The following is a 24,090-nucleotide window of genomic DNA, read 5'->3' as shown; positions in this document are numbered from 1 at the left end:
ACGTAAAGTGCATAGTGCAACCATGTATAGGTATATTTCCCTGGGGTATGCTACTAAAGTAGTATATGCGCTCACATGAGCCCTGTACACAGGCTCAGAGATAACGTATGCATCGTAAACAGCCACCAGGTTCTTACCCCAATGCAGGCGTCGGATAAGGGTCCACACCGTCGCCCCAACGCGCGTTTCGCGTCGGCTTCTTCGGGGGGCGGTGCTGCTAGATGTACACAGGCTATATTTATAGGTCCCCCATCAGTGGTAAATGCCTCCATTTGTGGCGGCGCATGTGAGCCGCTCGTCCGGCCAGGTGATGCATCGCAAAAAAGCGCCCAAGATGGCGATGCGGTTCACAGTGACGTCATGGTTGCATAGTGCAACCATGTATATACCTATACATGGTTGCACTATGCACTTTACGTTATACGGCAGGCGTTTAGTTGGTTCCACACCAGTTGTGGTCTGTGCTACCCGGCTCTCTTTAGCTGAATGAATCTGTAAAACTACTTGTGTATATAAATTATTGGGACTAATTCTCTGTGACTTATTGATTTAATAAATATATCATTTAAGTGATTGTTGGACATTTACTCTGTTTTTTCTCCTGTTATAATTAAGGTCATTTTGAGTGTCTAGTTATGCCTTTCGGCCTTACAAATGCTTTGGCTTTCTTTCAAAATTTCATTAACGACATCCTGAGGCTGTTGATCGGCAGGAGTGTGATTGTTTATTTGGATGATATTTTGACCTATTCGCCCGATCTGGAGTCGCATTTGCTGAGAGTCCGTGAGGTTCTGCAGATTCTGAGAAAACACACTCTTTGCTAAACTGGAGAAATGCGAATTTGCGGTAAAGAAAATTAGTTTTCTGGGGGTACTTTGTTTCCAGTGATGGTTTTGAGATGGACCCGGTGAAGGTTCAGGCGGTATTGGAGTGGCCTATACCTGAATGCTTAAAATCGATTCAGAGATTTTTGGGGTTTGCTAATTATTATAGAAAATTCATAAAGAATTTTTCTGTTAACGCAAAACCCCTTACTGATCTTACTAAGAAGGGTTCCAATACTGTCCAATAGTCCCCTGAGGCTGTTAAGGCTTTTGAGCATCTCATTTTTGGAAGGCGCTAGACATTCTATACAAGTCTTTACTGATCATAAGAACCTGATCTACCTGGATGCTGCTAAACGCTTGAATGCCCGTCAAGCTAGGTGGGCACAGTTTTTTGCATTTCTCTGTGACATATATCCCTGGGACAAAAAATTTTAAAGCTGATGCTTTGTCTTGAAGTTTCTCCCTAGCGGTTAATACTGAAAAGGAAGAATCTATTTTGCAGAGAGGGGTGGTGGAGGCAGCATTAGGTTCTGAGTTGGAAAATAGCATTCTTAAAGCCCAGGATGCGGCACCAACTAACACTCCGTATGGGAAATTATTTGTGCTTAAAGCCCTGAGGAGTGCTATGTTTACGGAATGTCATGAGTCTTGTTTGGCGGGTCACCCAGGGATTGCCGAAACAAGAAAGTCGATCAGTCGGAGTTTCTGGTGGCCGGGGTGGCTAAGAGAAATTGTTAAGTGGGTATGTCAGTGTACCGTGTGCGCCAGGTCTAAGGCTTCTCATGCTCCGGCGCCACGGTTGCTTTGCCCGTTAGAGGTTCCTAGTAATCCATGGACGCTTCTTACAATGGATTTTATCACCGACCTGCCGGTCTCTGAGGGTTTTTCTGTCATCTAGGTTGTAGAGGACCAGTTTAGTAAGATGTGTCATCTGGTCCCATTCAATAAATTACCCTGCGCTAAGACACTTGCCAGGGCATTTGTGAAACAGAATGTCAGACTCCATGGTGTTCCCACGGACATTGTCTCCGATAGGGGTCCACAGTTTGTGGCTCGCTTTTGGCGTACCTTTTGTGACAGACTTAAGGTTCATTTGTCATTTTCGTCGGGCTATCATCCGCAGTCCAATGGACAGACCAAGAGGAAGAACCAGGACATTGAGCAGTTTGAGATGTTCTGTAGCGGACAATCAGGAGATTGTTGTGAATTTGGATTCTGGGCTCCCCCGGTGGCTACTGGTGGAATTGAACTGGTGTTTTCATCTTCTCTGTTCACCTGTTCCCATCAAGATGTGGGAGTCGCTATATAACCTTGCTGCTCTGTTAGTTGCTTGCCGGTCAACAATGTTATCAGAAGCCTCTCTGTGCTTGTTCCTGCTCCTAGACAACTACTAGATAAGTTGGACTCTTGTCCATGTTTGTTTTTGCATTTTTGTTCCAGTTCACAGCTGTAGTTTCGTTACTGTGTCTGGAAAGCTCTTGTGAACAGGAATTGCCACTCTGGTGTTATGAGTTAATGCCAGAGTTTTAAAGTAATTCCTGGATGGTGTTTTGATAGGGTTTTCAGCTGACCATGAAAGTGTCCTTTCTGTCTTCTGCTATGTAGTAAGTGGACCTCAAATTTGCTAAACCTATTTTCATACTACGTTTGTTATTTCATCTTAATTCACCGCCAATACTTGTGGGGGGCCTCTGTCTCCTTTCGGGGTATTTCTCTAGAGGTGAGCTAGGACTAATATTTTCCTCTGCTAGTATTATTTAGTCCTCCGGCTGGTGCTGGGCATCTAGAATCAACGTAGGCATGCTACCCGGCCACTGCTAGTTGTGCGTTAGGTTTAGTTCATGGTCAGCTCAGTTCCCATCTTCCAAGAGCTAGTTCCTATATATGCTGATGCTATGTTCTCTTGCCATTGAGAACATGACAGTTTGACCGGCCCACAAAGTGTTAATTGTTTGGGCTGAAGCAGGAGAAAAAGAAGTGTTTAAGGGAATTTTTTTTTTTTTTTTTCCCCTCAGAGTTTTGCTGCCTAGCCCTTAATTGCTGTCTAGCTGCTTCTTACCTCCTCTTAACCCTTGAATGGCTCTGTGTCCACCTGTTTGTAATGGATCTTCAGAGTGTAACTGCAGGTTTGAATAATCTCGCCACGAAGGTACAAAATTTGCAAGACTTTGTTTATCATGCACCTGTATCTGAGCCGAGAATTCCTTGGCCGGAATTTTTCTCGGGGAATAGATCTGGGTTTCAGAATTTTCGAAATAATTGCAAATTATTTTTGTCCCTGAAATTTCGCTCTGCCGGAGACCCTGCACAGCAGGTCAGGATTGTGATTTCCTTGCTCCGGGGCGACCCTCAAGACTGGGCTTTTTCATTGACACCAGGGGATCCTGCGTTGCTCAATGTGGATGCGTTTTTTCTGGCCTTGGGGTTGCTTTATGACGAACCTCATTTGGAGCTTCAGGCAGAAAAAACTTTGATGTCCCTATCTCAGGGGCAAGATGAAGCGGAAATTTACTGTCAAAGATTCCGTAAATGGTCTGTGCTTACTCAGTGGAATGAGTGCGCCCTGGCGGCGACTTTCAGAGAGGGTCTCTCTGATGCCATTAAGGATGTTATGGTGGGGTTCCCTGTGCCTGCGGGTCTGAATGAGTCCATGACAATGGCTATTCAGATCGATAGGCGTTTGCGGGAGCGCAAACCAGTGCACCATCTGGCGGTGTCCACTGAGAAGTCGCCAGAGAGTATGCAGTGTGATAGAATTCTGTCCCGAAGCGAGCGGCAGAATTTTAGACGGAAAAATGGGTTGTGTTTCTATTGTGGTGATTCTACTCATGTTATATCAGCATGCTCTAAGCGCACTAAAAAGCTTGATAAATCTGTTTCCATTTGCACCTTACCGTCTAAGTTTATTCTATCTGTGACCTTGATTTGCTCTTTGTCATCTATTACCACGGACGCCTATGTCGACTCTGGCGCCGCTTTGAGTCTTATGGATTGGTCCTTTGCCAAACGCTGTGGGTATGATTTAGAGCCTTTGGAGACTCTTATTCCTCTGAAGGGGATTGACTCCACCCCATTGGCTAATAATAAACCACAATACTGGACACAAGTAACTATGCGTATTAATCCGGATCACCAGGAGATTGTTCGCTTTCTGGTGCTGTATAATCTACATGATGATTTGGTGCTAGGATTGCCTTGGCTGCAATCTCACAACCCAGTCCTCGACTGGAGAGCTATGTCTGTGTTGAGCTGGGGATGTAAGGGGGCTCATGGGGATGTACCTGTGGTTTCCATTTCATCATCTATTCCCTCTGAAATTCCTGAGTTCCTGTCTGACTATCGTGACGTCTTTGAAGAATCCAAGCTTGGTTCATTACCTCCGCACCGAGAGTGCGATTGTGCCATAGATTTAATCCCGGGTAGTAAATACCCAAAGGGCCGTTTATTTAATCTGTCTGTGCCTGAACATGCTGCTATGCGAGAATATATAAAGGAGTCCTTGGAAAAGGGACATATTCGTCCATCGTCATCTCCCTTAGGAGCCGTTTTTTTCTTTGTGTCAAAAAAAGACGGCTCTTTGAGACCATGTATCGATTATCGGCTTTTGAATAAAATCACTGTAAAATATCAATACCCATTGCCGTTGCTGACTGATTTGTTTGCTCGCATAAAGGGGACCAAGTGGTTCTCTAAGATTGACCTTCGTGGGGCGTATAATTTGGTGCGAATCAGGCAGGGGGATGAGTGGAAAACCGCATTTAATACGCCCGAGGGCCACTTTGAGTATTTAGTGATGCCTTTTGGTCTTTCAAATGCTCCGTCAGTTTTCCAGTCCTTTATGCATGATATTTTTCGCGATTATTTGGATAAATTTATGATTGTGTATCTGGATGATATTCTGATTTTTTCGGATGACTGGGACTCTCATGTCCAGCAAGTCAGGAGGGTTTTCCAGGTTTTGCGGTCTAATTCTTTGTGTGTGAAGGGTTCTAAGTGTGTTTTTGGGGTACAGAGGATTTCCTTTTTGGGATATATTTTTTCTCCCTCTTCCATTGAAATGGATCCTGTCAAGGTTCAAGCTATTTGTGATTGGACGCAGCCCTCTTCTCTTAAGAGTCTTCAGAAATTTTTGGGCTTTGCTAACTTTTATCGTCGATTTATTGCTGGTTTTTCGGATATTGCTAAGCCATTGACCGATTTGACTAAGAAGGGTGCTGATGTTGCTGATTGGTCCCCTGACGCTGTGGAGGCCTTTCGGGAGCTTAAGCGCCGTTTTTCCTCTGCCCCTGTGTTGCGTCAGCCTGATGTTGCTCTACCTTTTCAGGTTGAGGTCGACGCTTCTGAGATCGGAGCTGGGGCAGTGTTGTCGCAGAAAAGTTCTGACTGCTCCGTGATGAGGCCTTGTGCCTTCTTTTCCCGTAAATTTTCGCCCGCTGAGCGGAATTATGATGTTGGGAATCGGGAGCTTTTGGCCATGAAGTGGGCTTTTGAGGAGTGGCGCCATTGGCTTGAGGGGGCCAGACATCAGGTGGTGGTATTGACTGACCACAAAAACTTGATTTATCTTGAGACCGCCAGGCGCCTGAATCCTAGACAGGCGCGCTGGTCATTATTTTTCTCTCGGTTTAATTTTGTGGTGTCATACCTACCGGGTTCTAAGAATGTTAAGGCGGATGCCCTTTCTAGGAGTTTTGAGCCTGACTCGCCTGGTAACTCTGAGCCCACAGGTATCCTTAAGGATGGAGTGGTATTGTCAGCCGTTTCTCCAGACCTGCGGCGGGCCTTGCAGGAGTTTCAGGCGGATAGACCGGATCGTTGCCCACCTGATAAACTGTTTGTTCCTGATGATTGGACCAGTAGAGTCATCTCTGAGGTTCATTCTTCTGCGTTGGCAGGTCATCCTGGCATTTTTGGTACCAGGGATTTGGTGGCAAGGTCCTTCTGGTGGCCTTCCCTGTCACGAGATGTGCGAGGCTTTGTGCAGTCTTGTGACGTTTGTGCTCGGGCCAAGCCTTGTTGCTCTCGGGCTAGTGGATTATTGTTGCCCTTGCCCATTCCTAAGAGGCCTTGGACGCACATCTCGATGGATTTTATTTCAGATCTGCCTGTTTCTCAGAAGATGTCTGTCATCTGGGTGGTGTGTGACCGTTTCTCTAAGATGGTCCATTTGGTTCCTCTGCCCAAGTTGCCTTCTTCTTCCGAGTTGGTTCCTCTGTTTTTTCAAAATGTTGTTCGTTTGCATGGTATTCCTGAGAATATCATTTCTGACAGAGGGACCCAATTCGTGTCTAGATTTTGGCGGGCATTCTGTGCTAGGATGGGCATAGATTTATCTTTTTCGTCCGCTTTCCATCCTCAGACGAATGGCCAGACCGAGCGGACTAATCAGACCCTGGAGACATATCTGAGGTGTTTTGTGTCTGCTGACCAGGATGATTGGGTTGCTTTTTTGCCATTGGCAGAGTTCGCTCTCAATAATCGGGCCAGCTCTGCCACTTTGGTGTCCCCGTTTTTCTGTAATTCGGGGTTTCATCCTCGATTTTCCTCTGGTCAGGTGGAATCTTCGGATTGTCCTGGAGTGGATGCTGTGGTGGAGAGATTGCATCAGATCTGGGGGCAGGTGGTGGACAATTTGAGGTTGTCCCAGGAGAAGACTCAGCTTTTTGCCAACCGCCACCGTCGTGTTGGTCCTCGGCTTTGTGTTGGGGATTTGGTGTGGTTGTCTTCTCGTTTTGTCCCTATGAGGGTCTCTTCTCCTAAGTTTAAGCCTCGGTTCATCGGCCCGTATAAGATATTGGAGATTCTTAACCCTGTTTCCTTCCGTTTGGACCTCCCTGCATCCTTCTCTATTCATAACGTTTTTCATCGGTCATTGTTGCGCAGGTATGAGGTACCGGTTGTGCCTTCCGTTGAGCCTCCTGCTCCGGTGTTGGTTGAGGGTGAGTTGGAGTACGTTGTGGAGAAAATCTTAGACTCTCGTGTTTCCAGACGGAGACTCCAGTATCTGGTCAAGTGGAAGGGATACGGCCAGGAGGATAATTCTTGGGTGAATGCATCTGATGTTCATGCCTCTGATCTGGTTCGTGCCTTTCATAGGGCCCATCCTGATCGCCCTGGTGGTTCTGGTGAGGGTTCGGTGCCCCCTCCTTGAGGGGGGGGTACTGTTGTGAATTTGGATTCTGGGCTCCCCCGGTGGCTACTGGTGGAATTGAACTGGTGTTTTCATCTTCTCTGTTCACCTGTTCCCATCAAGATGTGGGAGTCGCTATATAACCTTGCTGCTCTGTTAGTTGCTTGCCGGTCAACAATGTTATCAGAAGCCTCTCTGTGCTTGTTCCTGCTCCTAGACAACTACTAGATAAGTTGGACTCTTGTCCATGTTTGTTTTTGCATTTTTGTTCCAGTTCACAGCTGTAGTTTCGTTACTGTGTCTGGAAAGCTCTTGTGAACAGGAATTGCCACTCTGGTGTTATGAGTTAATGCCAGAGTTTTAAAGTAATTCCTGGATGGTGTTTTGATAGGGTTTTCAGCTGACCATGAAAGTGTCCTTTCTGTCTTCTGCTATGTAGTAAGTGGACCTCAAATTTGCTAAACCTATTTTCATACTACGTTTGTTATTTCATCTTAATTCACCGCCAATACTTGTGGGGGGCCTCTGTCTCCTTTCGGGGTATTTCTCTAGAGGTGAGCTAGGACTAATATTTTCCTCTGCTAGTATTATTTAGTCCTCCGGCTGGTGCTGGGCATCTAGAATCAACGTAGGCATGCTACCCGGCCACTGCTAGTTGTGCGTTAGGTTTAGTTCATGGTCAGCTCAGTTCCCATCTTCCAAGAGCTAGTTCCTATATATGCTGATGCTATGTTCTCTTGCCATTGAGAACATGACAGGAGATGTGGTCAGAATATCTACCATTAGCTGAGTTTGCACTCAATAATCATATGTCTTCTTCGGCTGGGTGTTCTCCTCTCTTTTGTTGTACTAGGAAGAATCCATCTTTCGGTCCTTTTTCTAGGATTGGGGCGGCGGTGCCTGAGGAGGAAAGTTTTTCTGGAAATTTGGAAAGGGTTTGGACCAGTGTGCGCTATAATCTTAAACAGGCTAATAGGAGGTCTAAGAAATATTTTGACAAGAGAAGAAGGGAGGCGAGGATTGTTGTTGGGGACATGGTTTGGTTGTCCTCTAGAAATCTGCGTTTGAAGATCCCTTCTAAAAAGTTGGGGCTGAAGTTTGTAGGACCTTTCAAAGTGGTTCACATTGTCAACTCGGTAGCGGTGAGATTAGACATTCCTTCGTCCTGGAAAATTAATTCAGTTTTTCATATATCTTTGCTGAAGAAGGTTGACACACCAGATAAGGTGGCTATGCCATCTGCTCCTCCAATTGATGAGGACTGCGAGTTTGAGATTTCACGCATTCTTGATTCCAGGTGGCATAGAGGAGTGTTACAGTATCTTGTATCCTGGAAGGGTTTCGGTCCCGAGGACAACTCCTGGGTGAAAGCTGTGGACATCTCAGCCTCAAGGTAAATTAAGGCTTTTCACAGGAGATTTCCGAATAAGGCCCAGCCTAGAGGATCCGGGGGATCCTCGTTAAATGTTAGAATCTGTTTAGTTTGTGACTATCTGCCATTTTCTTGTGGAGTTCTGGTTGCCGGTGTTTTTCCTCTGGTGCTGGTTTTGTCTTGGGTCAGGTGTTTGTATCACTCTTTATTAACCAGCACCTGCCTCCCAGTCCTTGCTGGACAACAGTGTTAATCTGCTTGAGCTCTAGCTTGGTGCTTTGCTTTGTGTTCTGTGTGTGTTATTTGTGCAGTGCTGGCACCTCTGGTTCTGCTAGCTGTTATGACCCCAATGGCAGAGGGTCTCAGGAATCAATACCAAGTCTGCAAACACAAAAAACCAGCTCATAGGGCAGTGGTAACTGGGCTGACCATATATATCTAATCCTAGCACCACAAATAGAAGTAGCCGGGGAACGTGCCTACGTTGGTTCTAGACGTCTCGCGCCAGCCGGAGAACTAACTAACCCTAGAAGGGAAAAGAAAGACCTTTCTTGCCTCCAGAGAAAAGACCCCAAAAGTTGGATACAAGCCCCCAACAAATAATAACGGTGAGGTAAGAGGAAAAGACAAACATAAGAATGAGCTAGGTATTTAGCAAAGAGAGGCCCACTAGCTAATAGCAGAATATAGTAAGATGACTTATATGGTCAGCAAAAACCCTATTAAAATATCCACGCTGGATATTCAAGAACCCCCGAACCGTCTAACGGCCGGGGGGAGAACACCAGCCCCCTAGAGCTTCCAGCAAGGTCAGAAATCACATTTAGTACAAGCTGGACAAAAATAGTAGCAAAGCAAGTAACTCAAAAAACAAAGAAGCAAGACTTAGCTTAATTTTGCAAGAGCCAGGACCAGCAGACAGGAGCAACAGAAGGATCTGATTACAACGATGCCAGGCACTGGACTAAGGATCCAGGAAGTTAATATAGCGACACCCCTGGACTAACGACCCAGGTGAGTGCCAAACAGAAAAAAGACAATCCCAGAGTCATACCACTAGTGACCACAAGAGGGAGCCAAAAAGTCTAATTCACAACAGCTAGCCTTAGTTTCTGTTTTCTATTGGTTTCTGCAGCCTTCTCTGTGTTTTCTATTAGGAGGTGACCCGTTTTTGTACCCAGTCTCTAGTTCTTTTAGGAAACCCCTTCCCCTTTTCCTTTGGTTCTTTGCTTGAAATTAACCTAGGATCGTCGGTGGGCCTGAATGGGTCGCCCACTCCATCGTAGTGTTTCAGCCTAGTCATAGTGCAGGGTCAGTTTTCCCCCTTCTACCTTAGTCCTGTGTTGCAGATCCGTAACAATGAGTTGTGTTTGTCAGTTGTATAATTTTGGGGTACATGTAACTTACTAACAAACTTTTATTAATTCTGTATCGGAAGGAAAATAAGCAAATCAGCAATTCTGACCTTCTTTTGCGTTTTAAATTTTACACTATTCGCTAAGCTGCACGAATAAACTGTAAACTATATTATGTGTGTTAGCACTATTATGGCAATTCCAAATTTCAATAGATTATTTTTTGTTACTTTCGTACAACTGATACACTCTAAAAGAATAATTTGGTGACATTTTTTTTTACCATTTTTTACATGGTAATTAGAACATAAAAATTGAAATTTAATATTTTGTTTACTTTTTTAAACACCATTCACTGTTACGTTTACAGTAATTGTCATGTTATATTCATTTTTTGGGTCTCTGCGATTACAACAATACATGTTAACCCCTTAAGGACTGAGCCATTTTGTAGGTTAATGACCCAGGCATATTTTTTAAATCTGACCAATGTAATTTCATGAGGTAATAACTCTGGAATGCGTCAAGCGTTTTTGTTTGTTTTTGCAGTATGTTCATATATTCATTATGTAAACTAGGGGGGCAGGTCACTGAGGAATCAGTGACCTGTTAGCAGGCTGCATTATGAATACCTAATCAGAGCACAACATGAAGGCCCGCCTCAAAGCACGAGCAAATCATTAGCTCAAAACTGAAGATAAAGATTAAACAACAATCACAAAACAGATTTCATCAACCAAGGTATAATTTTAATCAGTATAACGGTGCCGACCTGACACTTTGTGTAGGTTACTGTGCAAAATCCTGCTGGCAGGTTCCCTTTAAGCAAACAACAGGGCTAGGAAGAGAAGGAGCACCGTTTGACTTTTTAACTTAAAAATGGCTTAAATCGAGAGAAGACGCCATATCACGTTTGGAGAGCCCCTGATGTGCCCAAATAGTGGAAACCTCCCACAAGTGACCCTATGAATGTATCTAGATGTGTGGTAAGCACCTTGAACCCTCAGGTGCTTGACAGAAGTTTATAACGTAGAACCATGAAAATTTAAAAAAATTGCATCTTTCCCACAAAAATATTTCACCCTAATTTTTTATTTCACAGGGGTAATATGAAAAAGGGCCCCCAAAATGTGTTGTGCAATTTCTCTTGAGTACGCCGATACCACATACAGTGGGGCAAAAAAGTATTTAGTCAGTCAGCAATAGTGCAAGTTCCACCACTTAAAAAGATGAGAGGCATCTGTAATTTACATCATAGGTAGACCTCAACTATGGGAGACAAACTGAGAAAAAAAAATCCAGAAAATCACATTGTCTGTTTTTTTATCATTGTATTTGCATTTTATGGTGGAAAATAAGTATTTGGTCAGAAACAAACAATCAAGATTTCTGGCTCTCACAGACCTGTAACTTCTTCTTTAAGAGTCTCCTCTTTCCTCCACTCATTACCTATAGTAATGGCACCTGTTTAAACTTGTTATCAGTATAAAAAGACACCTGTGCACACCCTCAAACAGTCTGACTCCAAACTCAACTATGGTGAAGACCAAAGAGCTGTCAAAGGACACCAGAAACAAAATTGTAGCCCTGCACCAGGCTGGGAAGACTGAATCTGCAATAGCCAACCAGCTTGCAGTGAAGAAATCAACAGTGGGAGTAATAATTAGAAAATGGAAGACATACAAGACCACTGATAATCTCCCTCGATCTGGGGCTCCACGCAAAATCCCACCCCGTGGGGTCAGAATGATCACAAGAACGGTGAGCAAAAATCCCAGAACCACGCGGGGGGACCTAGTGAATGAACTGCAGAGAGCTGGGACCAATGTAACAAGGCCTACCATAAGTAACACACTACGCCACCAGGGACTCAGATCCTGCAGTGCCAGCCGTGTCCCACTGCTTAAGCCAGTACATGTCCGGGCCCGTCTGAAGTTTGCTAGAGAGCATTTGGATTATCCAGAGGAGTTTTGGGAGAATGTCCTATGGTCTGATGAAACCAAACTGGAACTGTTTGGTAGAAACACAACTTGTCGTTTTTGGAGGAAAAAGAATACTGAGTTGCATCCATCAAACACCATACCTACTGTAAAGCATAGTGGTGGAAACATCATGCTTTGGGGCTGTTTCTCTGCAAAGGGGCCAGGACGACTGATCCGGGTACATGAAAGAATGAATGGGGCCATGTATCGTGAGATTTTGACTGCAAACCTCCTTCCATCAGCAAGGGCATTGAAGATGAAACGTGGCTGGGTCTTTCAAAATGACAATGATCCAAAGCACACCGCCAGGGCAACGAAGGAGTGGCTTCGTAAGAAGCATTTCAAGGTCCTGGAGTGGCCTAGCCAGTCTCCAGATCTCAACCCTATAGAAAACCTTTGGAGGGAGTTGAAAGTCCGTGTTGCCAAGCGAAAAGCCAAAAACATCACTGCTCTAGAGGAGATCTGCATGGAGGAATGGGCCAACATACCAACAACAGTGTGTGGCAACCTTGTGAAGACTTAGGGTACCGTCACACAGTACCATTTTAATCTCTACGATGGCACGATCCGTGACGTCGCAGCGATCGTATGATTATCGCTCCAGCGTCGTAGACTGCGGTCACACGTTGCAATCATGGCGCTGGAGCGATGCCGAAGTCCCCGGTAACCAGGGTAAACATCGGGTAACTAAGCGCAGGGCCGCGCTTAGTAACCCGATGTTTACCGTGGTTACCAGCGTAAACGTAAAAAAACCAAACAGTACATACTTACATTCCGGTGTCTGTCCCCGGCGTTCTGCTTCTCTCCACTGTGTAAGCGCCATAGCCGGAAAGCACAGCGGTGACGTCAGACGTCACCGCTGTGCTCGCTTTCCGGCTGGCAGACGCTCACACAGTGCAGAGAAGCTGAGACGCCGGGGACAGACACCGGAATGTAAGTATGTACTGTTTGGTTTTTTTACGTTTACACTGGTAACCACGGTAAACATCGGGCGCCACATTAACACTACATGTGTTTATTTATACCATTGGGTGGTGAAGATAGAATAATTCAATTTTTACCGCTAAAATGTTGATTTAGCAAAATTTTTTAATTTTTATATGGTCTAATAGGAAAATATTGACATCTCAGTTTATTGTGTAATTTCTCCTGATTGTGCCAATACCTTACATGTAATCGGGAACTACTTTTCATTTAAAGTACAAAGCTAAGAAGGGAAGGAGCGCCATATTACAGTGCAGATTTTAATGTTAGATTGCGGGTGCTGTGACCCACTGGGGGAGCCCCTGATGTGCAGGGCAGAGCAGCAGAATCCCTTATAAGTGACCCCAGTTTACAAACTACACCTCTCAGTGAATTCATCAAGGGGTGCAGTGAGCATGTTAACACCACATGTGCTTCGCAGAAATTTATACCATTGGGTGGTGAAGATAGAATAATTCAATTTTTACCGCTAAAATGTTGATTTAGCAAAAATTTTTCATTTTTATATGGTCTAATAGGAAAATATTGAGAAAGAGAACTGTGCGCACCACTATATGAGGTGCTAGGGTAGGCTCCAACACCATTATCAATAATAAGAAGAAACCCGGCACTCAACTTTGAAGTGATCAATCTGGTAATTTAATATGATTCACTGTAGTAGTCAAAAAGTAGTAGTCAAAAAAACGTTTCGGTCTTACATCAGACCTTCTTCAGTTACTACAAAAATAACACAAATGATATTCAAAGAAAGTATATACAACAAAATTACAAAATTCAAAGTCCCATAATAGAGGCAAAGAACATAAGATGAATGCCAAAACCACAGTAGCTTCTAACATAAACTTAACATAAACATAAACATTAACATAACATAAACCACAGTGCCTCCATCTGCCTCATTATAGGAAATCTTCCGTCGAGGGTTCCATCTGAATTATGTATTTCATAAATTTACACAGAAACCCGGAATAACCACCGAGCGCAGAACGCAGAATAAATGTAAGCCATGCCTTAGTGCAATCTTTGAGGGTAGAATGGACAAATCAACAGCAGGTGAAAAATTGGTTTTATTTGTTTTTTACATCATTCCTCGTGCGGTATAAGTGATTAGATTACTTTATTCTTCGGGTCAGTGTGATTACTGCGATACCAGTTTTTTTGTGTTTGGCTGTTGTCACACACTAAAACACTAAAAGATGCTTTTGCCATATTTTGAGAGCTATCATTTTTCCAGATTTCTGCCAACAAACAAAGTCATGTGACAGCTTGTTTTTCGTGGGATGAGTTGACGTTTTTTATTGGTCCCTTTTTTGGGTATATAACATGTTTTTATCGTTTTCTATTACGATTTTAGGGAAGCAGAATAAACAAGTAAACAAGTAGTAATGTCATTTAAGGGCGGGTTCACATTTGCATCTGTGCACGCAGCAAACGATCCGCATCGATCCGCATGTGTCATGCATACATATCTTTAACATTGTATATGCAGGGACGTTTTTCATGCGTATGCATGCATCATTTCGCGGTGTCCGGCGAACGCAACATGTTGCATTTTTAAGGCTTCAAATATGCATGCGGATAATTGCGGATTATTGCGCCTGCAAAACACATTACTGTCTATGGGAACGCATTGGTACGCAAGAAAATGATGTCACCACCTCCACCATGCGCATAAAAACCGCAAACACATGCCAAATCACTTTTAAACGCATGCACATGCAGCGTTTCTGTTTGCGTCATACGCAAGATGATGCGCAGCCGTAAGCATGCTTTTGTACATGCAGATGATACGCTGCGCACAGAAACGCTAATGTGAACCTAGCCTTACACGTGGTAAAATCGATAAGGCAGCTTTATTCTTTTTGTCAATATGATTATAGCGGTACCCCATTTATGTCATTTTTTTTATGTTTTGGGGCTTTTACGCAATAAAATCTTTTATTAAAAAAATAACTTTTGCATCCCTTTTTTCTGAAAGCTATAACTTTTTCATTTTTCTGCTGATGAAGCTGTATGGATGTTTGTTTTTTTGCAGGACAAGATGATGTTTTCAGCGATACCATTTTATTTACATTGGTCCAGTCCAGTTTTATTTCACTTTTTACCAGCGGTATGATGAAAAACCATAGTTTGTAATTTTTTTTCTTTTTTCAGGGTTTTCACTGAAGGGGATTACTAGAGTTCTATAGATCGTTCCAGAAGAGGCGATACCAAGTATGTGTACTTTTTTGTTTATTTTTCTTTTGACATAAAAATGTGTATTTATTGGTGTAATATATATCTTTTTATTATTTTGTAATTTTTTTAATATTTTTTACAATTTTTTTTAACCTTTTTTACTTAGTCCCTCTGTGAGACTTTCAATTTTTTCACTTTGATCTCAGGTATAATGCATTGCAATGCACCATTATACCTGTAGAGAAAGCTTTCCATAGCATGGTGACCTGGGGGTCACGATGGCAATGATATGGCACCCGCGATGACGGCACGAATCTCTCACTTCGTGTTTTTGCACGTATTGACAGTTTAATGTCACGACGTACACAGCAAGTCATGGTGAGGGAACTGACACCCACTCATGAACTGTTATGTCTGTCATTGGTCGTAAAGGGTTTAAAATAGTTTTGTTATGCTTTGCTACCTTTGCACAAGAAATTATCTAAAAAACAACATGTTTGTATCACCATATTCTAACACTCATAACTTTATTTTTTTCAGTACATGTAGCTACTTTTTGTACCATTTTTGGCTATATGCAATTTTTCACTGTTTACTCCTTATTCTTGGAGGTATGCACGAACCAAAAACATTGAGGTACCATTGACATGTTATCTTTATTTTTCAAGTTAATATTATTATGAAGATATCGATTTTATACCTTTAATCTTTTTTCACAAGAAAAAAATTTTTTAATCGCACTTTTTTGATCATCATATTCTAAGAGCCCTAACTTTTTCTTTTTCTGTCTGCAGAACTGTATGAGGGCTTGTTTTTTTGTTCAGTGGACTGTTGTTTTATTGATACCATTTTGGAATTTGAATCACTTTTACTTGTTTTTTTTAGTTAAGATTATCCAAAACTACAATTATGGCATGGTTTGTCATATTATTTGTTAATGGCATCCTCGTACAGGATGAGAAAAAAAATTGTTTTATAGAATTATTTATTGTGAATGTAGTAATAACAAACATTTTTTTTTTTTTTTTTGAGGGGCACTTGTTTTTGCAAATTGGGGTAGATCAGCTCACTTGGCTGCACATAGTTAGACATACAGTACAGACCAAACGTTTGGACACAACTATGCTCAGCACGCCCCTGTACCAGATTGGATGGCCAGGCTGTCAATCAAAGTACAGACAGCTTCAGCACACCCCTATACCAGTTTGGCTGAGACTCCAGTGGGATCTAATAGACTGAGGAATATTACAGATATGGTGGCCATTTTTAGGACTCTGGATTCCATCGCAATTCATTGGCATCCAGCAATCGCTCTGCAGGGGTACCTATCGGCTGATGAGATCGATTTCCCTCTATCAAAATCCTCCTATCCTGTTGACAGTGGCATGTGAGAGGCTAATGTGCTGGGATCAGAGCTAGCTACAGATACAGAACACAAGCAGTGGCTCAGCTTCCAGTTCTTGTTGCAGATGGCATGCGCACACCTCCTCTGCCCATGCTATACCTGAGATGTAACTATACATTGTGGGAAATCACCTGCAATCTGGAGTGAAATTTCTGGAAATAGCTTAAGAAAAATAATAATTTCATCCTTCTTCTCTGCTAAATTTCAAAAACTTAATATGGATAAAACAGAACTCATCATCTTTCTCCCATCTCACTCAATCCCCCAACGGACCTATCCATTAAAGTAAATGGCTGCCCACTCTCCCCAGTCCCAGAAGATCACTGCCTCGGGGTTATCCTTGACACTGATCTCTCTTTCAAACCACATATACAAGCCCTTGCCACTCAAAAATAATTCACGGATCCATACATTCCTCAACCAAGAATCTGCAAAAACCCTAGGTCCATGCCTTCATCACCTCCCGCCTTGACTACTGCAACCTCCTGCTCTGTGGCCTCCCCTTTAGCACTCTCGCACCCCTCCAATCTACCCTACTCTGCTGCCAGACTAATCCACCTGCCCCCCTGCTATTCCCCGGCCTCTTCCCTCTGTCAATCCCTGCACTGGCTCCCCATTACCAAAAGACTCAAGTTCAAAACCCTAACCATGACATACAAAGCCATCCACAGCCTGTCTCCACCATACATCTGTGACCTCGTCTCCCAGTACTTACCTGCACGCAACCTCCGATCCTCACAAGATCTCCTTCTCTACTCCCCTCTTATTTCCTCTTCCCACAATTGTATACAAGATTTCTCTGTCCCCCATGATGGCACCACGGAGAAAGGGGATCCGCCCACCAAGGACAGGAAACCTACAGATAAAAAGGCGGTACCTCTCTCCCGCATCAGTTTGGTTTCCTGTCCTTGACGGGACCTGCAGCAGATCTTACCTCAGATCGTCGTTGGATTCCGGGGCCAGTCAGACCGGCTCAGGCAGCGGGGGTTCCCTGCCTCGGCTAGGCTGGGCCACCCGAAGCGCCACCATTGGGATCAGTAGGTCTCTAGGGTGAGCGGGAGACCGCAGCAGCAGCGCTGCGGCTCCTAGAGGAATCCTCACTTTGTGGGGATTCCAGATGGCACGCCCGCACGAAATCCACTGTGAGGGGTCCCTCCATAGGTGGAGCACAGCGTGACAATGCGCGCTCGAACGGCGCATCAGGAAACACCAGCGGCGTGTTGCCGGACTTCCTGATTGGAATGCGCATGCGCGGGTGCCGCAATGCCTTCTGGTTGGACAGGGCATTCTGGGCGGCGCAGGGCTTGCTGGGACAACGCGGGGCATGCTGGGATTCGCGCATGCGCACAGCTAAGCGTCAGGGAGCGCGCGAAAATCGGCACGCAGAATATTTAAATGGGGCCTGACTCCCTGGCTAGTTGCTCTAATGGAGTACAGCCAGCATTCCCCAGCAGCTATGAGTGACCCCGAATTACAGGGCTCACCAGCGCAGCAACCGCAGGCACCGCAGCAGCAGCAGCAGAAACGCCGGCAGCAGGGGCAAGGGGCCTCTCATGTTCAGCGGCGTGGAGCCGGAGCGCGGTCTGGATCTCAGCACAGCAAAAATTCTAGTGCTGCATCCGGATCAAAGGAGCACCATACAGTTGATACGGACCATCCACAGCCGGTACTGAGGGTACACCAGGTGGTGAGTGATCTCCGTGAATGCTTCGGCTAATAGAGCCTACCTTTCTCTTGCTTGTTTTAGGGAAGTAAGAGCGCAGGGAAGTCCAAACACAGGATCTGCGCACTTTGTAAAGAAGATTTACCTGCCTCATGGGAAAAAAGATTATGTAAATCCTGTATGGAAGAGACTCTCTGTGAAGGGCTTCCAGGGTTCGCCACTGAACTCAAAACACTAATTAAAACTCAGGTGGAAGATACCTTTAAGTCTCTCCAGGAGGGAAAAAAACGTAAAAAAATTATACAAAAAACCCCTATATCTGACTCTAGTGACTCGGATAGCGGGGAAATTAGTTCAAATTCCTCAGATTCTTCATCATCCTCTTCATCATCCTCTTCTCAGGGAGGTCGTAGTTGCTTCCCATTAGAAGAAACAGACTCCCTAATTAAAGCAGTCAGAAGTACCATGGGTCTTGCTGATTCCCACACTAAAAAATCAGTCCAAGATATCATGTTCGGTGGACTGGAGCAGAAAAAAAGAAGGGTGTTTCCCCTTAATGATAAAATACAAGCCTTAATAAACAAAGAGTGGAAAAAACCTTTAAGAAAGGCCCTGCTTACACCCAAAAGGAAATACCCTTTTGAAGACCCTGCATGCTCCTTTTGGGAAAAAGCACCCAAATTAGACGTAGCAATCGCTAAAGCGTCAAAAAAGTTTGCCCTACCATTTGAAGACATGGGGGTCTTAAAGGATCCCATGGATAAAAAAGCGGATGCTTTCCTAAAAAGCTCCTGGGAAGCAGCAGGAGGGGGCCTAAAACCAGCGGTGGCCGCAGCTTGCACTTCCCGCTCCCTTATGGTGTGGCTTGACCAGCTTGAATCCCAGCTCAAGGATAAAACATCCAGAGACAGTATACTAAACACCCTACCAGTAATGAAAGGGGCAGCCGCTTTTCTGGCCGATGCGTCAGCAGACTCCATCAGGCTTTCGGCCAGATCAGCGGTGTTCTCCAATGCAGCCAGAAGAGCCCTCTGGCTCAAATGTTGGCCCGGAGACCTCCAAACAAAGACAAAACTTTGTAATATTCCTTGTGAGGGAGAATTTCTTTTCGGCTCTACTCTGGATGATATTTTGGAAAAGGCAGGGGACAAAAAGAAGTCCTTTCCCGTCCTGCAATACCCATCTTACAAACGTCCTTTTCGGAGTAAACAATTCTTCCGTAGGAAGCCCCCTAGGCCACAGGACAGATGGGAAGACAAAAAGAATAAGAATAAAGGGTTTATTTTCAACAAAAGCCCCACCGATACCAAAAAACCCTCACAATGAACTTTTGCCCCAGGTGGGAGGAAGATTGTCCCTCTTCCGCTCAGCCTGGGAAAAGATAACCAGCAGTGCCTGGATTCTGGACTTGGTACAATAGGGACTGAAATTCAAATTTCTTACGTTCCCTCAGCCGTCCTTCCTGGTGACATCTCAGAGAGCTTCTCCGCAGGAGCGGATAACTCTGGAACAGGAAGTCACAACATTATTGAACAAAGGGGTTCTTCGGGAGGTCCCCCTCCAGGAAAAAGGGAGAGGGTTCTACTCTCCGATTTTTCTCAGGAAAAAGCCAGACGGGTCTTTCAGGGCAATCATCAATTTAAAAAACTTAAACAAACACCTGATTGTGGAACCTTTCAAAATGGAAACAATAAAGACGGCAGTCAAAATGTTGTTTCCGCATTGTTTCATGGTAGTACTCGACTTAAAGGACGCATACTACCACGTCCCCATTCACAAAGACTTCCAAAAATTCCTCAGGGTGGCAATCGAAATAGGAGGGATGGTAAAGCATTATCAGTTTACAGCCCTAACATTCGGTCTCGCAATAGCCCCAAGGGTATTTACCAAATTGATAGCGGAAGTCATGGCAGACCTGAGAAAACAAAACACCCTAATCGTCCCATATCTGGACGATTTCCTGATAATAGGCAACTCTCCCCAACATTGCAAAAACCAACTAGAGTTAGTTATGGACTCTTTAGAAAGCTTGGGGTGGCTCCTGAATCTGAAGAAGTCCAGACTAATACCGAATCAGATTCAGGAGTACCTGGGAACCACGCTGGATTCCATCTCCCAGGAATGCCGCCTACCCCAAGAAAAGATCCAAAAGATGATAGGGTTAGTGTCCAGGGCAAGAGATCTCCCCTCTATATCGCTCCGAGAAGCAATGTCTCTCCTGGGGTTTATGACAGCCTGCATTTGTGCCGTCCAATGGGCCCAGTCACATACAAGGGAACTGCAATGGCAGATATTAGCGGAAGAAATTTCCCTGAAGGGAAATTTAGAAAGTCAGTTCACCTTCTCGTCAAACACAATTCTCGCTCTAGATTGGTGGACAAAAGACAGCAATTTGGGCCGCGGTTTACCATGGGTGATCCCAGTGTCAAAGGTGGTAACCACAGACGCAAGTCCCATCGGCTGGGGGGCTCACCTACACGATCTAGTGGTTCAGGGGACATGGTCAGACGTCGTAAAAGAAGTATCCTCCAACATGAGGGAATTACTGGCAGTAAAATTCGCTCTTACAGAATTCCAAAAACCCCTTCACTCACATCATGTAAGATTGTTTTCAGACAACAGGGTGGTAGTGGCCTACATAAACCATCAGGGGGGAACACACTCTCAACCACTGATGGAAGTGACACATTCAATCTTACAGATGGCCGAGAAAAATTTGGCATCCTTGACGGCCCTTCACATAAAAGGGGTGGACAATTTCAAGGCAGATTACCTGAGTCGGGTCTGCCTAAAACAGGGGGAATGGGAACTGAACCAGTCCATATTCAATCGGATAACGGAGATGTGGGGATCTCCGACAATAGATCTCTTCGCAAACAACCTAAATCGGAAGGTGACCACCTTTTGTTCCATAAACCCAGCAGGGAACCCGGTGGCGTTGGATGCTTTCATGATTCCTTGGAAGCACAAACTGGCTTATGCATTTCCCCCTATCACACTGATACCAGCGGTTCTGAGGAAAATAAGGGAGGACAGCGCCCGGGTGATATTGATTGCCCCTTTCTGGCCGAAGAGAACTTGGTTTTCCTGGGCCAGAAGGATGTCCATAACAGACCCTTGGATACTCCCAGACCTGCCCAATCTCCTATTCCAGGGTCCAGTATCACACCCGCAGGTAGCGAGGTTACACATGACTGCTTGGAATATGAGAGGGGGTTACTGATAGAGAAAGGCTTTTCTCAAGGTCTAGTGTCAACCCTCTTAAAAAGTAGAAAATTAACAACTACTAAGCAGTATGGTAAAATCTGGAAAAAATTCCTCTCTTCCTCAGGGGCTAAAGTCTCCGAAGGAATCCCTCTCAAATCGGTGTTAGAATTTCTGCAAAATGGGCTGGAAAAAGGCCTAGCCACTAATACACTGAAGGCTCATATTGCCGCACTTGGGGCACTGTTTAATTACAATCTAGCAAAGAATCGATGGGTTTCCAGATTCGTTAAGGCGGCAGAAAGATCTAGGCCTCTACCCTCACGTAGAGCCCCACAGTGGGATTTAAATCTAGTTCTCACAGCCCTTACCAAAGCCCCCTTTGAGCCCTTAAAAGAACTTCCCTTAAAGATTCTATCCTTTAAAACCTCCCTTTTGGTAGCCCTCACTTCAGCCCGAAGAATTAGCGACATACAAGCCTTGTCAGCCGGGCCACCCTGCACACTAATATTGGAGGACAGGGTGGTATTAAAAACTGATCCAGCATACTTACCAAAAGTGGCCTCCCGGTTCCATAGGTCCCAAGAGATCTCTCTTCCCTCCTTTTGTCCTAACCCTAAGAACGAGGGGGAAAAATCACTACACACATTGGATGTTAGAAGGTGTCTCATCCATTACCTGGAGGCTACTAGGGAGTGTAGAGAGGAAGGATCTCTTTTTGTGTGTTTTCAGGGCCCTCGGAAAGGCAAAAAGGCCTCCAAGGGTACATTGGCAAGATGGATCAGAGATGCCATCAACCTCGCGTATACCTCAAGCGGGATGCCAGCTCCAGGGGAAGTTAAAGCTCATTCAACTAGGGCGATGGCGGCCTCCTGGGCAGAGAGAGCCGGAGCAACAATAGACCAGATATGTAGAGCTGCTACTTGGTCTTCACCCTCGACTTTCTTTAAGCACTATCAGTTGGACTTAACTTCTTCTTCAGACCTTACTTTTGGTAGAAGGGTTCTGGAAGCGGTAGTCCCTCCCTAATGTACAGTCTCTGCAATTCTCTCCGTGGTGCCGTCATGGGGGACAGAGAAAATAGTAGTTACTCACCGATAACGGTGTTTCTCTGAGCCCATGACGGCACCCGTACATTCCCTCCCTCACGCGTGGGTGTGCACACTTTTATTATGTTTAGTTATGTATATAAGCAATAAACACGCGGTATCTTTATTAAGGTTTAGTAATGTTGAAACATTTGTAATCATTAACCTGATGTTCACTTTATGCTCTGTAAACAAACTGATGCGGGAGAGAGGTACCGCCTTTTTATCTGTAGGTTTCCTGTCCTTGGTGGGCGGATCCCCTCTCTCCGTGGTGCCGTCATGGGCTCAGAGAAACACCGTTATCGGTGAGTAACTACTATTTTCTCCCGCGCATCCCCCCTACTCTGGAACTCTCCACCACAACATATTAGACTCTCGCCTACCATCGAAACCTTCAAAAAGAACCTGAAGACCCACCTCTTCCGACAAGCCTACAATCTGCAGTAACCACTGCTTGACCAAGCCACTGCATGACTAGCTCTACCCTCGCCCATTATATCCTCACCCAACCCTTGTTGATTGTGAGCCCTCACGGGCAGGATCCTCTCTCCTCCTGTACCATTGTGACTTGTATTGTACTGTACTTGTTTTTATTATGTATACCCCTCCTTACATGTAAAGCGACATGGAATAAATGGCGCTATAATAATAAATAATAATAACAATAATTACAGTGTAAGAAGGCTCTTACCCAAAATACTGTCACCACGATTTGTATATCCTCCAAAAGTAAAGACATGAGAGTGATCAGCAGTCACAACGGTCAGAGTTTCAGATTCTGATGTTAACTTCCTAGCAACCTGGATAGCCTTGTCAAACTCAACAGCCTCAGTCAATGAATTTCGTGCATTAGAATCATGGTGGCCATGGTCAATTCTACCACGTAAACAAATAAATAAAACGTTACCTTAAAAATGTCTGGTTTGTAAACATATCTTTTATTTAAGGAATAAAGATTATTACATAAGACTTCTAACAGCAAATGCTTGTTTTGAGGTTAAGTAAAATCTCAAATCTCAAATTTGAGCATTAACTCTGCTTTCTTTCTCTCTGTACGCCATCTATTAATCCAAAGGAAAGTTTTAAGTAGATCTTAGTATGATATTCAACCCCAAGATTTTAAATGATTATTTTCAAAATTACAAAATGGTCTTCTGATTATGGAAATACTATATATATACTGCCCAAAAATAAAGGGAACACTAAAATCCCACATCCTAGATATCACTGAATTAAATATTCCAGTTGTAAATCTTTATTCATTACATAGTGGAATGTGTTGAGAAAAATGAAATCTGAAAATTATCAACGTAAATCACAACTAATATCCCACGGAGGTCTGGAGTTGTAACGATGCTCAAAATCAAAGTGGAAAATGAAGTTACAGGCTGATCCAACTTCAGTGGAAATGATGCTCAGCAGTGTGAGTGGCCTCCATGTGCCTCTATGACCTCCCTACAATGCCTGGGCATGCTCTTGATGAGGCGGCGGATGAGGCATCTCCTCCCAGACCTGGACTAAAGCATCCGCCAACTCCTGGACAGTCTGTGGTGCAACGTGACATTGGTGGATGGTGTGAGACATGATGTCCCAGATGTGTTCAATCGGATTCTGGTCTGGGTAATGGGCAGGCCAGTCCATAGCTTCAATGCCTTCATCTTGCAGGAACTGCTGACACACTCCAGTCACATGAGGTCTGGCATGTCCTGCATTAGGAGGAACCCAGGGCCATCTGCACCAGCATATGGTCTCACAAGGGGTCTGAGGATCTCATCTCGGCACCTAATGGCAGTCAGGCTACCTCTGGCGAGCACATGGAGGGCTGTGCGGTCCTCCAAAGAAATGCCACCCCACACCATTACTGACCCACTGCCAAACCGGTCATGCTGAAGGATGCTGCAG

At 44.5% G+C, this 24,090-nt stretch overlaps 1 protein-coding gene across 2 annotated transcripts in view; it reads right to left on the bottom strand.

Annotated features, from left to right (window-relative positions):
- The window catches only part of LOC143808008 (alkaline phosphatase-like), a 116,087-nt gene that overhangs the window by 4,712 nt on the left and 87,285 nt on the right, over positions 1 to 24,090 (bottom strand). For both annotated transcript variants that reach the window (XM_077290200.1, XM_077290201.1), the window contains one exon: positions 22,880 to 23,071. In XM_077290200.1, coding sequence (XP_077146315.1) covers positions 22,880 to 23,071 — 192 coding nt within the window. The remainder of the gene's footprint in view (positions 1 to 22,879; positions 23,072 to 24,090) is intronic.

The sequence above is a fragment of the Ranitomeya variabilis genome, chromosome 2 (genome assembly GCF_051348905.1).
Source record: "Ranitomeya variabilis isolate aRanVar5 chromosome 2, aRanVar5.hap1, whole genome shotgun sequence".
Taxonomy (NCBI): domain Eukaryota; kingdom Metazoa; phylum Chordata; class Amphibia; order Anura; family Dendrobatidae; genus Ranitomeya; species Ranitomeya variabilis.
This window is presented reverse-complemented; position numbering and strand designations above follow the sequence as displayed.